This window comes from Trypanosoma grayi (genome assembly GCF_000691245.1).
Source record: "Trypanosoma grayi strain ANR4 Tgr_328_V1, whole genome shotgun sequence".
NCBI classification, from domain to species: domain Eukaryota; phylum Euglenozoa; class Kinetoplastea; order Trypanosomatida; family Trypanosomatidae; genus Trypanosoma; species Trypanosoma grayi.
In genome coordinates this window covers 2,900-17,863 of record NW_008825947.1, presented here as the reverse complement: position 1 = coordinate 17,863, position 14,964 = coordinate 2,900, and the positions used below count along the sequence as shown (strand labels likewise).

General features: G+C 52.8%; 8 protein-coding genes across 8 annotated transcripts; all 8 read right to left on the bottom strand.

Moving 5' to 3' along the window:
* On the bottom strand, positions 1-1,411 carry DQ04_03281100 (ATP-dependent DEAD/H RNA helicase; the record flags this gene model as incomplete). The annotated part of the gene is made up of 1 exon (XM_009312697.1): positions 1-1,411. A coding segment is annotated over one exon (1,411 nt), but the record flags the coding sequence as incomplete, so codon positions are not given.
* A 713-nt stretch (positions 1,412-2,124) lies between these two features.
* DQ04_03281090 (hypothetical protein) lies at positions 2,125-3,018 on the bottom strand (the record flags this gene model as incomplete). Its single annotated transcript, XM_009312696.1, has 1 exon — positions 2,125-3,018. The coding sequence occupies one exon, from the start codon at positions 3,016-3,018 to the stop codon at positions 2,125-2,127; it is 894 nt and encodes a 297-aa protein (XP_009310971.1).
* Positions 3,019-3,607: 589 nt separating this feature from the next.
* On the bottom strand, positions 3,608-4,747 carry DQ04_03281080 (hypothetical protein; the record flags this gene model as incomplete). Its single annotated transcript, XM_009312695.1, has 1 exon — positions 3,608-4,747. The coding sequence occupies one exon, from the start codon at positions 4,745-4,747 to the stop codon at positions 3,608-3,610; it is 1,140 nt and encodes a 379-aa protein (XP_009310970.1).
* Positions 4,748-5,024: 277 nt separating this feature from the next.
* Positions 5,025-6,584, bottom strand: DQ04_03281070 (hypothetical protein; the record flags this gene model as incomplete). The annotated part of the gene is made up of 1 exon (XM_009312694.1): positions 5,025-6,584. The coding sequence occupies one exon, from the start codon at positions 6,582-6,584 to the stop codon at positions 5,025-5,027; it is 1,560 nt and encodes a 519-aa protein (XP_009310969.1).
* Positions 6,585-6,826: 242 nt separating this feature from the next.
* On the bottom strand, positions 6,827-8,533 carry DQ04_03281060 (cytochrome P450; the record flags this gene model as incomplete). Its single annotated transcript, XM_009312693.1, has 1 exon — positions 6,827-8,533. One exon carries the CDS (start codon positions 8,531-8,533, stop codon positions 6,827-6,829), a length of 1,707 nt encoding a protein of 568 aa, XP_009310968.1.
* A 479-nt stretch (positions 8,534-9,012) lies between these two features.
* Positions 9,013-10,812, bottom strand: DQ04_03281050 (protein kinase; the record flags this gene model as incomplete). Its single annotated transcript, XM_009312692.1, has 1 exon — positions 9,013-10,812. One exon carries the CDS (start codon positions 10,810-10,812, stop codon positions 9,013-9,015), a length of 1,800 nt encoding a protein of 599 aa, XP_009310967.1.
* Positions 10,813-11,767: 955 nt separating this feature from the next.
* Positions 11,768-13,744, bottom strand: DQ04_03281040 (hypothetical protein; the record flags this gene model as incomplete). The annotated part of the gene is made up of 1 exon (XM_009312691.1): positions 11,768-13,744. One exon carries the CDS (start codon positions 13,742-13,744, stop codon positions 11,768-11,770), a length of 1,977 nt encoding a protein of 658 aa, XP_009310966.1.
* A 191-nt stretch (positions 13,745-13,935) lies between these two features.
* Positions 13,936-14,436, bottom strand: DQ04_03281030 (hypothetical protein; the record flags this gene model as incomplete). The annotated part of the gene is made up of 1 exon (XM_009312690.1): positions 13,936-14,436. One exon carries the CDS (start codon positions 14,434-14,436, stop codon positions 13,936-13,938), a length of 501 nt encoding a protein of 166 aa, XP_009310965.1.
* Between the last annotated feature and the right edge of the window lie 528 nt (positions 14,437-14,964).

Below are 14,964 nucleotides of genomic sequence, written 5' to 3'. Positions count from 1 at the left end.
CTTCCGTCCGTTTTTTTAGACTATATCGGTGGGCGCGCTGCTGAGGAAGGCCGTAGTTTCGTCCGCCCTTTCGCACTCCAGCAAAAGGAGATTTTAGTCTCGACAACAAGAAATAATGAAATTCCGCGCTGTCCGCTGTGGAAACGAAGACTATTATCCTTTTCGCACCAGCATCTAATTGAGAGCGAAGAAAGCTGATGAGGGTAGCGAGTCGATGCTTCGTTGGCACCAGGGTGTAGTGCTGGCGAAGCGACGAAGGAATAGAAAAGGTGTCTTGTGTTTCACCCACGCGAACAACGTTGCTTCGCAGAGCAAAATGCGAGAGCCGTTCCACAGCCTCAGTTATTGTCGCCGACACCAAGACACGTTTGAGGCAGCGGTTTCCACGGCTCGAGTCCTTCGGTCCAGCGCCCTGGTGCCCCGCATTCCCAACCCTGGCCAACAATAGTTCCATAATTTCCCTGAGGGTGTGCTCAAACCCCATATCCAGCAATCGATCCGCCTCGTCCAAGACGATGGTCTGCGTTTCCTCAACGCGAAAAGACGTTGTTGCCTTGAGGTGGTCAAGGAGTCTTCCAGGTGTCGAAACCAAGATAGGGATACCCTTTCTCAGCCTTGCCTTCTCCTTGTGTCGGTTCTCACCGCCGTGGATGCCACCAACTGTCAAAAACAGCGCACATCGGGTGAGAACGCCAAGCACATCGGTAACTTGGACCACCAACTCACGCGTTGGGCATAGTATGATGATGATGGTCCCTACCTGGCGTTGTAGGGGTTGCGCATCACAATCGCACAGCAACCGGTGGAGCAAAGGGAGGGCGTACGCCAAGGTCTTTCCACTCCCTGTTTCACTGCGGATAAGGACGTCACGCGTCTTGTCAATCATGGGCATCCAACACAACTTTTGAATGCGGGTCAATGAGGTTACATTGAGAGCCTCCGTCAGTGGCCGGATCACCTTGGTGTGAACAAGATCCTTCAGCGGCGGGAGTGACTCAGCACAATCACACATATCGTCCGCGTGGAAAGCGACAGAAACCGGCATATTTGCTGGCACTTCTTTTTCCACTGATACAGCCGATGATGATATAGTTGCTCGGCCTCGACTGGCCTGTGTCATTTGGGGAGCAGTGGGGCGCCGCCCACGCCCATTGAGATCACCCCCGTCTTCTTTTTTGTGTTCAATCGCTTTGCGGTTCCTCCTGCTCTGCTCAGGTTTATTAGCCGTTGTTTCGGGCGGCGGAAGACGTGCCGCGTCGCCGTCGACTTCGTCCCAGTCGTTCTCTCCGCCGAATGTTGACGGAGCCGAACCCTTTGCCGCTGCCAGCAAGCCCTGTAGGGCATCCTTCTCCCCGCTTGCAGAGAGTCCAAGAACAACCAGATGTTGTGCGTCAGAGTCGTCAAGCGACATTCTCTCCTTCGCTCTCTCCTTACTTTCCTTCTTTTTTTTGTCATCGCAGAAGAAAAACAAAACATGAAAATACACAAACGAATGCGGTGTTAGAATAGCAGCACAGTTACTCTGAAGATTCACGCAGTGCGGGAGTGTCTGAGAGCTCCCCTTCGCGAAGAGTGGAGTAACACACCCGATGCGCCTGTGAAGTATACCTCCTGTCTGCCCCAATGCCTTGGTTCGCTGTGTTTGCGCGCGTGTGTGCGTGGGGGGTGGAGGTATCGCGCCCAATACACACGGAAGATTCACTGCCCTCATTCGCTGTGGGGGTGTTTCCTCAACGCGTTTCTGTACGCCATCTCCGACATGACCGCTTCACGCATCAGTTTTTGATTCTCCACCCGCTGCCGGGCGTTGTAGAGTCTGAGTGCAACTATGGCCGCACCCATGATGAGGATAGGGATCCACCCCTGTTCCATTATGTACACCACCCAGCTTTCTTCAGCTTCTTTGGATGGCATCCTTTTGTTTCTGGAATTCCAGCCCGGGGCACGGGCGACTACACGACAGCCAAGCAAATAGAAGAAAAGGAGAGCTGTGGCGCAATAGCTCGAGAGTAGAGAATGTTTGTTCCACGGAGAAGGCGTGAGGGGGACACCGAGAAGCCATGCCCGGCGTGAGAATAACAAATATATATATATATATATATACGTCTCTTAGAAAATGCTCCATTACCCCTTAAGTGCACGATAGGAGGTGAAGCCGTACACAGCCCGATACGCAATCATAATGCCTCCGAAGAGAAGCGTCGGGTAGTAGCGCTCGTAAAACGATTTGGATGGTGGCGTTTGTCGCGCAAGTCGGATGATAATGGACCCCTGTCGTGCGCTTTGATCCCTGGTACCTTCTAGTGCACCGCTCGATGCTGCAAACGCGCCCCCACGGTGCCTTCTTCCCTTTCCAACCTTTGTAGCCGTCTGCGTTGACTCCTGTCTCGCCCCTGTCCCCTCCCCCTCAGCTACGCAATGCTTCGTAAGCTTCCCCGAGTCGAAATGTAGTTCAACATACTGAAGGGACTCCTTCACCTTCCAGTGTGTACTTTTGAAGCCCCGAATGTCGCTTCCAAGTGTACGAATGAGAACGTCCGACGTGCCCGATTGACACGTTTTCTCCTCGTCACCCGAAGCCGCGAGGGACCCAGTGTACACCGTAAGCTCTGTCTCCTCCATTTTCTTCTCAAAGTTTGGGCGATCCGGGGTGACAATGGTGTTTGCCTGCGCCCCACACAGTGTGTAGGAGAGGGGCGCCTGCTCTTGTGTCCCCCCCGAGAATGCGCGCAGCCCGCTGGCATCGAGCGCCACCGTCTCCTCGGACGACGCCACATCCAGTATCGGGCTCAGCGGCGCGTTGTGGAGCCACTGCACAGCCACTGTGTCGTTGACGAATTTGAGAGTGCCTGCCACAATGTACGGCTCGCAGGGGGTGTGCACCTCGAGACTCCACACCCCACTCATTTTCGACGCCAGGACAAAGGGCAACTGAATGCTTTCCGTCATTCCATTAGCCAAGGGAATGGCACACAGAAGCAACAGCAGTGGGGCGATAAATCGCACCAGTGTCATCATGGTCTTTCTCGGTGACGCTTGAGTTGATTGCTCTCTAGATCATTGGTAAGAAGCCATGGTGGCGAAGGGGAAAAAAGAAAAGAAAAACGCATGACAGAGACTTTTTTTTCCGTCTCTCGCCGTGGCAAACAGGGACGCACGGCCCCTCCATCCCACGCAAAAGGTGTAGAGTCGAAGCTGGGAGTTCCTCACCGGAGAAGAAACATATTGGGGAACTCAAAGATCCTCATCGTAATTGGGTTTGAGGTACACGTTCCACGCCGCACTCAGGAGGTCAATTTGGTACTCCAGCTTAAATGCCACGTACACAGCCACTAGCCCAATCAACAGCAGCATGCAATCAGAGAAACGACAAAACAGAAAGGCAACTGGAGCTGCCGCTTCATATGGTCGGCCTTGCATCCCCTCTCTTGTTTCCCCTATATATCAGATGCAAATTGAAACAGGAGAGAACGAAAACAGAGAGTGACACCCTCCATCGAGGGGCAGCGTACAAGAAAGGAAAGGGGGGAAAACAGAACAAGGTACAGACGCCAGATTCCTTAGCCCATCCTGAAACAGCACAGAATAGCACACGGCCATGGCCACACTAGTCATCCTGTTTATAGTGATGTAACCCCTTTTCCACCATTTCAACCGACACGCCAAACAAACTGTCTGCTTTTTCCTCACTTTTCTTAGCAGCCTCCATCTCTTCAGCGAGTGCACGGCTTAGCGGCTCCTTCACCAGCGGTGCGTTTGTGAAACTTGGCATAAGAGCAGCAAAGAATGGTTGTTTCGTTTCACTGCGCGGGTTCCATCTCTTGGGACGGGGCTTAGACCTCGGGAAAAATCCTGGAAAACAATCTCGTGGCAGCTCCGCTATGGGGTGCTCCGTAATGCTCCTGCATCCCACACAGTAAACATGTTCACTGTCAACTTCACACGCGGAGACCTGAAAACTCCAGCGCATGTGCCGCAAAAGTGCACGGAGGGGTACGTTTCCGCCCGGGTTTGCGTGCGAAGAGAACCGCAGCAGCACCGCACCCGAGGGTTTGAGTAAATGTACGCCCAAAGTCACTGCGTTAAGGGCGCCCTGTCTTGCATCGACAGCTGTGGTCGGGCGCTCCAGTGATGCATCTGACGTCTCGCCCTCCGCAAAGTCCACGGCGACGAGATCTGCAGAGTGACGATTGAGGAAAATGGCACAGCAATCATTCAGTGAGGTGCTCGATCTCGCAGTGTCATCAAGTAGCACATTCTCTGCCGAGACGGAGTGGGGCAACAAAGTGCACGTTTTGGCGTCATTCGACCGTCTTCCCCGACTCCTGATGTACAATGCCGCCTCCACTGTGGTGAAGGGGAGCATTGTCACGTTGTCCCCAACATATCTCGCCTGCGTGGCCTCACGGCGGTCCTTTTCATCGGCAAATACGCAGAATGATGCACTTGGAGGGCCGTCGTGTTGTTGATTGCCGACAGCCGCTTTTAAGAACTCCTTTTTGGAAGCGAGATCATCGTCCAAAACCATCCAATTCCCCGGCAACTTTGCTCGGGCATTCGGGCGCGTCTGACGCCGCCCCGCGCAGCCGTCCCCCCGCTGGTGCGTGTTAATCCACGCCCGCACGTCGCGCTCCCACCGTCCTGCAATGAAGAAGGCCCGGGCATCATCCGCAAGCCAGTGGTGCTTCCGCTGCAGGGCGTTCAGGACCCGCTCCACACTGCGGCACGTCACAAGCGGTTCCCGCATCGGGGCCAAAACCAAAACGGCATAAAAAAGAGGAACCCTGGAAACGAAGCAAGAGGAAGAAACAAACAAACCAGCAGCAACGATAAAAAGGGATGAAAAAAGAAAATACACGTGATGCGTCGAATAAGAAGGGCACGCACCTGGAAGCCCCTCAAAGGGGTATTATCGAGGGCTCAAAGCAGTCGATGACGGAGCGGATGCGGAGAATACCAAGCAAGATGCACGCACCTCGGCACAGAGAAAGAACGATAATAACAAATAGCAATGATGGAGCCGATCAACAGCAGTGCTCTGCAAAAAGACGCTCTTTTAAAGAGAAGCACTCTCTCTCCAATTCAATCTGAATTTTCTTCATCGCCTCCATTCGCTTCTCCAGAAAAACATTTCGGAACTCCCGGGAAGCTGGACAGCGGTCAATAAGACGCACAACAACAGACATCTGCCGCCGGGACCGCAGCACGTCATTCCCCATCTCGTGCGGCTGCATACGTGCAATCATGGTGCAGAGGCACTCTGGTGCTGGAGGGTCTTTGCAGTCGGAGAAGTACCCGAGGGCATGGTCACAAATCCAGTTCCTCCTCGAAGCATCATCGCCTTCAGGCGTCCATACCAACGGTGCACCAAGCGCAGAGCCCGCCTGTTTATTTTCCTCCGCTCCCGCCGCCGGTGGTGGTGGTGGTGGTGGTGATACATTATTGCCTACAGTGAAATCGCAGTCAAGGCAGCCGCCAGGGGCATCTTCATCTGCACTCTCAATCCCCACGGAGCAAATAGGTCGCGGTGCGTTGGTGACCCCCTCCTCCCGGCAGCCTGATTTTAGGAGAATAGACTTGGTCATTTCTCGTTCCACACCAAGTTCTATTAACGTCTGAAGCAGAGCTTCTCGTCTTGAACAAGCCGCAGCCTCCTTCACCTCCGTGAGGTGGTTAATTCGCTTCTCACACTCGCTTGTCTTTTTCACGATCATTTTTGCGGTTATATTGTACGCATCGAGCTTCTTTTGGGTGTCCTTTGATGTCACGTAGAGTTTCTCCACGATGGTTTGTATATCCCTCAAAAGACCGTTAATCGTCTCTTTTTCTGTGGTATCGAAAATGACACCTGTGTCGGTGTCCATGGCACTTGTGAGCATATTCTGGTACATTGTCATTTTTTCTGTATACGCGCCCAATTCCTTAGCAAACTGCGTGCACAACAAGAAGGAGCCCAGTGGGCTGTCGGGCACATGATCGACCGCTGGGAAGCACGAGCCGATCTCTTCAGGCCGTCGTGTCCGAGCGTGCAACTCCTCCTCCAATCGCTTCAATGATGTACTCAGCAAGTATGTTGAGAAGGAGTAACTAGAAGAACGCGCCATCTGAGCATCATTAGGCCCACCTTTGGAAATAGGCGACTGCTCTTCTTCGCCCTCCACATTCTCTGTCAAGTGTTGGCAAGCGCTCTCACCACGACGCAAATCACCAGCGCCAGGCTCTGATGCAGTGGCGGCAGAATAGGTGCAACTCTCGGATGCCTCATTCACCTCTTGACCACCGGGCACCTCTAGCGTTAGCGAGGGGAAATTTTCTTCGTGAGGCTCCACCTTAGGCGTCGCTCGTAGCCGGGCACCATATACATCAGCAGCCACAGGCTGCACTGGCGATACCGGGCGTTGCCGCAGCCCGTGCGAGTTTCGACTATTCTCCTTGAGGTGGGCAAGGGAGCTCTGAAGGTCCTGTGTGTCACGTACCCTCTGCCCCAAGACGTCAGTATCGGCGGGCACTGACTCCGCCGCGGGGCCGGAGAGGCCGGCCACTTCGCTGCGCCCTTGTCCAAATGAACAAGGGCCGAAGCTCATCAGAATGAGCTCGCTTGAATCCTTTCCGTTGACCTTGAAAAAAAAAAAAACGTCAAAGAAAAAGGGAATTGCGGATTGAGGGTCAGCGGTATGGTCACAGGCCTTTTTTCACATTCGCTTACTTCATTTTCGTCCTCTGCCATCCAGTGCGGCTCACCCTTCGTATTTAAGCCATAACCCCACCACCACCACCACCACCCAAAAAAAGGCCCTTGACCCCTCCGCCTTGACTTTTATCCTTTTCATATTCTCAGACGTGGCTCCCCCACCACCTTCAACCCAGCACGAGGCACAATGGGGATCAAGTATTTGTGCGGGCGGCCAGCCTCCTCCTGGAATGCACGCTTTGCTGCGTCACTTGCCTTTGCGTCGATACCATATAAGCTCAGATCCCAGTTCAGGAATAAGTACGCCAGCGCCACTTGTGTCTCCATGATTGAAAGGTGTTGTCCAAGGCAGTTGCGCGGGCCATTGATGAAAGGAATGAACGCATATGGATCAATGGAATTGTTGTACTTTTCATTATTCAGGGCGTTGGTGTTGTTTGCGAGCTCCACATCTAGGAAACGCTCTGGTTTAAACTCCTCAGGGTCCGGCCAAATGTCTGGGCGGTGGTGCACAGCCTGAATCCCCACTGCCACACTGCACCCTGCAGGAATAACAATGTCTTTGTCAAGACCGGTTTCAGAAGCAGGCCACCGATCGTTCTTTACAACATAGCGCATAACAAGGGGAACCACAGAATGCTTGCGCAATGTTTCACGAAGAATAGCCGGAGACCACCGAAGCAATTTCCGTACGTCGTTAGCGGTGGGGATACCCCAGGTGACACCTTGGCTTGTCACAACCTTGTTCTCGCAGCGCGCCGGATCAAACAATACTTTTGCCTCCTCTATAAGCTTATCTCGCACATCGGGATGGCAGATAACCTCGTATGTTGCCCACGTCAGTAGCGCCGCTGAAGTTTCATGGCCGGCCAACAGAATTGTTTTCACGTCATCTCGGAGCTGCTTTATCATGGCATTATCCATTTTATCAATTTGGGACATGCACAAAGCCATAATATCGCGCTTGTGAGCCGAGTGACGGTTTTCCCATCTTTTCTGAATGATGTCGTGCAGGACCTCGTTCAGCTGTTTCAAACACTGGCGGCGTTTTTGAAATCCTTTCGTGAAGGGCATCAGCGTGCGCCATGGCTCCCAGACCCGTCGGTTACACTCATGAACAATAGGGAGATACAAGGCGGGGAAGATGCGGTCCGTTTCCTCGGCGGTGAAGGAAAGCGCAGTTTCTCCAATCACCTGCAAAGTCATGTGGCGGAACTCCTCATTCATATCCAGAAAAGGGCAGGTGTCATTGACGGCAGCAAGCCTGTCCATAACCCTCGTTACTGCTCTCATCGCCAATTCGGGAATTTCTTCTAGAATGTCAATACGCAGAGCATGCGAAAGCAGCAGACGGCCCTTTCTCCACTTTTCCCCCTCCGCCGTCACAAGCCCATTCCCGAGGAGGCACATAAAGTGCTTGTACGAAGAGGCAATATCTTTTATGTAGTTCCGCTGGTTTGTCAGCAGGACACGCTTCAGTAAGGCTGGCTCATTGATGTACACGACACGTTGGCAAAAAACATTGAAGGTAACAATACGATTGGTGGATTGCTTCTCAGTTTTCTTGCCATCGTCATCACAATGATGTGGGTAGAGACTCCACATCGCCATTTTTGAGCTTGGCGAGCCCTCCAAAAGGCAGAGGGCTTGCCCTAGGAGCGGGATATGCCCTGGGGCCTGCGGGAGATGGCGAAGGTGCTGGTCCATGATAAGGCCTGGTACAACGACAAAGAAAAGCCAGTACATAACGATGAACCATACCACGACCAAAACCCCCGTTAATATCAGGGTCCCACACGACGAATTGGCCACCAGAGCAGTGCCATAGGCCACAGCGCGCATCAATAATGGTTTTATGGTATTAATTATTGCAGCGGCGTCGGGCATTCTTCAGTTTTGTTGGTGTAATGAAAACTGCGTGGATCTTGGCACAGGAAGTCTACGGTCAAACTTCAGTTGTTGTATTGATTGTTCACTATCTATCAGAAATGTGTTTTTTGTAACGAGTTTTCCTCTACGCCAGGGAGTTACAGATTTTTAAAAAAGAAACCGGCAATTAAACAACAAAGTAAAAGGAATTAGAAGTGTTGTGGCGTCAAGCGTGGCAAACATGCTAAACGTTCACCCTATTTTTTTTTGTTTCGTTTTGGGGTTTTCTGTGCACAACGAGTAAAGAACATATGAAGCTATCCAAGGATATTTTGTCATTTGTCTTGCGCACCCGCCGCGTCCTAACGAGGTATTCGGCGTGGGTCAAAATATTCCAACGATGCGTACAATGAGCATTCCGCTGCCCCCACTAAGTCCGTGCAAAGTGCGAGCTACTTCATGGAAAAGAGCCCCCCTTCTCTATGCTTTGCAAGTAATGCCTTGATGGACGGCGACACCGCATGGTGCCCGCCACCCACCGTCGGAGCCTGGATCGAAGAAGGTTCCCGAACCTGCGGAGGGGCTTTCCCCGGTGGATGCAACCCACCACCACCGCCGCCACCAACAATTCCAACACCAACAACACCACCAACACCACCAGCTCCAGCTCCACCACCTTCCCTGCCCTGGAAGGAAGATTTCTTGTACCGCGTAGAACTAAGAAGTGACGCAACAAGATCCTTATCCGTCAATGAATCATTCGCTGTATCCAGCGCCTTTGTTGGATTCCCATACTTTGCATCTTGAATGGATCCATTGCCCTTCAACGTATCGCCAGCAACAGAAAGTGAGGTTTTCTGTTTTTGCTGTGGTAGGAGACCCAACGATTGGAGTTCACCGGCAAACTCGTTCATGAGACCATCCAAGTCAACATCATCGTCATTTTTACCGTTTGACGCCTTGTTTGCTACATTGTCCATGGCAGGAAGGGGAGGCTTCACCGGGACGCTATTTGCCTTCGCAAAAGACTCCGATCCAAACGTTGGTGAAAGCTTCTTTATTGGCGGAAGCTGGGCTTTGTCTTCAGCCAGGGTGCTTGTCTTTTTAACAACAGGGGCGCCGAAGGTTTGCTGTGGTGACACTGGCGGGCCGCTTCCCGCACCCGTTGGCTTTGAAAGAGCTGTTGTGACACCCACTGGTGAGCGGTTGGTGTTGGGGGCACCAGACAAAAGCACGTTGCCAGGTGGTGCACTCTGAGGACTAGGAGCATACCTTTTAACTGCGTTCGCTAGTTGCTGTGCCATATTTGGGGGTGCATAATTGCCTTCGTCGACACCAACGTTGAAGTAAGGGTGCTGAAGGCACTGCTGGGCCGTGGGGCGTTTCTTTGGGTCGTAGGTGAGCATCTGCTTCATCAAGTCAAGCGCTTGCGGAGGTATGTGTGTTGGGAGGACACGCTCCAGCCTTATTCCCTTGATCGCAGGGAATGAATACCGAATCTTTTTGGCGAGGATCACGCCCTCGGGCCAGATCTGCTCGTTCGGTGAGCCTAGAACACTCATTATTTTGTGTAGCTGATCTACCTCATTGCTGCCCGCAAACAGTGGACGAGTGGTAATCAACTCTGCTAATATACAGCCAGCAGCCCAAATATCAACGGGGGTGCTGTAAGCCCGGTCTTGTAACAACAACTCAGGGGAACGGTACCAACGCGTGGAGACGTAGTCCGTAAATGGGGGGCGTGCCCGGATCTCCTTCGCCAGACCAAAATCAGCGAGCTTTACCACCTCCTGTAGCGCGGAAGTAGGGTCCTTCCTTATAAGCAAATTCTCTGGCTTTATATCCCGGTGGAAGTACCCACGGCGGTGGAGGTAAGCCAGTGATTGAAGAATTTGAAATATATAGCTTTTTATCTTTGGATACCCGAGAGGTGGACTCGTGGCAGCCAGGGCGGCGTTCTGCATCTGTTTTGCCTTTCGTATCACGCCCAGAAGATCCCCGTCCATATATTCGAGTACAAAAAACAGCTCATTGTTTTCGCGAATCACCTCCCGCATCTTGACGATGTTCGGATGTCCATGGATGCGGCGCACCACGACCACTTCAGGGAGCTTCATGCACTCGTCCCAAGTGTAGTACTTCTGCTTCATCTTCTTTATTGCGACAAGTTGCCCCGTCTTCTTATGCAATGCCTTCACGACACATCCGAATGTCCCATCCCCCAGCTTGTTGAGAACTTCATAGTTCTCCATCTCTTTTTGTTTATTATTGTGGGAGGGGTGTGTGGGGCGCGCTGCTGCCTGGACGCTGTCTCAGGGTCCCGAGAGACCTTTCTAAGAGGCTATTGTACCACACTGTCGAATGGAAGTACGAAAGTGAAAGAAAGAGAAGAATGAGGAATAAAGAAAGAGGAGAAAGGGCGGAAGGGAGACACGAAGGAAAGCATCAAGCGTATGGGTGCCCTGGGTGCATTCCCTTTGTTTTTTGTTTTTTTCAGGTATCATCCTTTCCCTTATAACATGCTCCAAGTTGCCGCACCATCATTGCAAAATGCATGTGGGTCCATCCTTTGTTTTCATTCCTGCATTCGCCACCACCGCATTCCCCCATGGCGTATTAGTACTACTACTGCTACTACTCCCACTCCTGCTACCACACATCACTATTAGCTGCTACGCACCCTTTTGGAGCACCCTCTACGGATGGAGGGAGTGCGGATCGGGAGGCCACGCACCCGTCAGCCCTCCATGGGCCCCAGCAATGAGTAGAAATCCAAAAATAAAATTTGGAATCATGTTGCTGATTGTCCACATTCCAAGGACAAAGAGCTGTGTCGTGAAGCTCTTTGGCACATAGGCAGGCTTGAGGCTGTCGAATTTGAGGGGCACAACACGTCCTTTCCCCATTGGTGCTGTTACACCCGAGTAGAGTGAGAGTGCGCTACGGCGGAGCATGTCTGATGTGTGATTCTTCACAGAACACCCACCACAAACGTGACTAGAGGCGAAAAGGTACAAAGCACAACAACGAAAATGTTTGAGAGTAGTGTAAGCAGCGAGACACTCAGGTACCACAGATACACAACCACGCACGAGGCTGTTCCAGTGAAATTGAAGAGAATACGTTCAGCAGGCACACACATACACACACACAGAGATATATATATAGATATAGATATAGATGTATATAGATATAAGCAATAATTCATCATACTTCCCTATTTCGCGTCTGTTCCGCGCGTGGGGCGACAACTTCACGCACCGTCGAAAGCGACTGCAGGTGTTCGTACAGGTGGGGAAGCATCTCAACGTATAAGACGGCTGTGGTAATGATGCCTAGGCCGTAGGACACCTCCAATGACCATGTCCTGCTGAGCAGCCAGGAGAGTAATATCTGCCCCACGTAGCTAAGCGGGACCTCCACAGCGCCTAGAGATATCAAGAGAATCAACAACTGCTGCCATGACTCGGAGAAATCACGAAGGACGTACTCAAGGGCATATATGTTGAGAGAGAGAGCCACGAGGTAGTAGAACCCCAGGACCCAGTGGTACAAATGCGCGGCAGACCAGATGACACCATCGTCAAGACCAGTGGCGAGCCACATGCACAGTTTCAGGTAATACCCGCCAAACCACAGCTGAAATGCAAAAAACAATATCACCGCTGCGCGAGTAGCAAAGGTGCGACACGCCGGCACGCATATTGGGCTGCGCAGAAATTCATCAGGTGACACAGGAACCCTCTCCAGCACCAGAACATACGGCGTCTTGCACTCCGCGCACGCACGTCGGTGCTCCTCATTAGTGGTCATAGCCCGCCACTTCGCCAGGCAGCTACGATGGACGTACTTGGCAGAGCCATCGCAGGAGCATGGCGCGAACAACTCCTCTACAGGCTTCTCACAGCGGCAGATACGGCAGAACACCTCTGTGTCGTCATCCTCGTCACCGCCACCTTCATTGTCGTCAGCGACTAGGTTTTGCATCTCCACTTCGCGCGCGTTACTCTTGACGGCACCGATATCCTGCGTCTCGTCCGTCGTGCTGGTGTGCGCACGGCTCGCCGCCCAGCGGCGCCGCAGTGGACAACGGAGACACCTCCAACTCGCACGATGCGCAGCTGCAAGAGACGCAGCGAGCCTCACACAGCTCTCGAGCACCGCCAGCATGATGCGATGGAGCATCATGCACCGCTCATTGTCAGAATCATCGTCCGTGTACAGTACTGTTGGGCGCCGCTCATTCAGCGGCATGGACTCCGTCAACCGCATACCCAACTCCTTTGTCCCCACTATGAAGCACACCACCCACAGGATGCAGCACGCCATCAGGACAATATTTCCCATTACCGAGGACAGCAGCCACGTCTTCCACCTGAAAGATTCCCTATTGTCCAGTAGGACAACCACAATATCGACATCGGTGGAGGAGTCGTGTGGCATCGAGTTCTGCAGCCGTAGTGTCCACGGCCCATTCCATGCCCCCTCTGCCCCGATGTGAAACATGATTCTTCCTGTGAAAGTATCCAAAGGCATCTCCTTGAAGCTTCTGGTGTACGTCATATAACGTCCCTGAAAGCATTCGTCCGTGAAATCACCGCAGTTTTCGACGAGTTCGTGCCGGCGCACAACGCCCACAGAATGCGTCCCCGCAGTGGCTGAGCCATCCATTTGAAACGGGAAGTTGATGCCACTTTCATTGGCGAGGGCGCGAAAAAGGTGCACCGCGACCCTCATGTTGGTGCCCAAAGTAGAATCCCGCCACAGCGACGCAGCAAAGTCCCCTTCCCAGCCACCACGGAAGCGAAGCAACACATATCCTTCATAGTGGCGCAACGAACAGGCATCCGTCGCGCCTGCTGTCGCGGAATCAGCCGTCGGAGAGCAATACGGGATCAGCAAGAGATCATCCGACCCTTTCGTATCCACCGTAGGACTGTTCACGCCGCCTGTGACGGTAAGTGCTGCCTGGATAGCAAACACGCTCGCAGGCTGTTTCCGGCCGCTAATCGTGCTACGTCCCCCAAAGTCAATGTCACGCCACTCCGTGAGAGACATGATACGGCCGTGTTGCCCGTCGAAGAGCGCCATCGCCGGCTGCTGCGCGGCGTTTCCACCTTGGACGGAGCAGCACAACAACAACAACCACACGATGAGGACCTGAATAACTCTCCGCTGTTTCATCGTCGAGTGGCTAAAACGGAAAAGAAAACAAGAAACTGTCCGAAATTTTTTTTATTTTAAAGAAAAAAAAGAACGAAAAAAAGAATTTTCGTTGTTGTTGATTTTGGGGGAAGATGGAGGCCTGAGACCCTTTTGACGGCACCTTTGCAAAGCAGAAGGAAGAAGCATCGCTCTAACATGAAAGATCGGCATCATCCACCACGGCAACACTCCGCCACGACTTCTTCCACAACGCCACGCAGCGCGGCGCCGCCCGTAGCCCCCGCCACCTCGCCACAGAGCGCAGTCACCTCTGTGTGCAGATCCTCCTCGACCCAGCGGGGAACAGCAACCTCCGCGAGCCGCTCCAGGGCGGCCTCAGCATGCAGCCAAGCAACGCGCCGCGCCTCCTCCTCCTCCCCCTCCGTTCTTCTATGAGGAGAAGGCACACGCAACGAGAGAACCTCACGACAGCGGCGGTGCAAGTGCTCCACCGTCGCCTCCAGAAAAGCCAGTTTCAACTTGTAGGGCGCAAGGCTGCCAATGAGAACGTCGTTGTTGTAAAGAGGAAGTAAGCGCTCTCTTTCCCAGCGAAGCCGTTCTTCCTCTGTTGTCGCGACGAAACACGCCATAATGTCCTCAGGAGAACTATCCCGAGGTGACTCTTCGTTGTGCACCCCACCTGCGATGCACGCTGATTGCGCCACGGGCATTGTGACCCCTCATGGACAAGGGAAGGGAAGAAGGGACAAAAGAGCCATTTTGCGTGCGCATAAATGCGAGTCTTTATTTCCTATTGCTCCTACCACGTCCTTCCCGGTAGTAGTCACTCAGTCACCTTCAAAGGTCAGTCTCTCACCACACACACACACACCCCTATCATTATCATCATCGTCTTGCTGCGATCATGGCATTTATCACAAAAGACCATCGAGTACTCTTCACGAACTGAATTACCAACACAAGCAATTACAAAAAAAAAGCGCCCGAGGCACACCTCCACTGAGTAGGCGCATTTTCGTCCGTGCACGACGCTACGCCAACCATTGAACCGGGTATTTTGTCATGCAGAAAGACCACAGTCCACTCGGTAGATTTAAAACGCATCCATCGCAGTCACCAGAGGTCGGCGTGAGTGACTCTGGCGGTGGCTCGAGGGGCAGCACCGCCCGAAAACTCCGAGGGAGTACATCAACAAAAAATGCCTCTATCGCCCTTTAAGGAAACTATTGGGGAGGAAA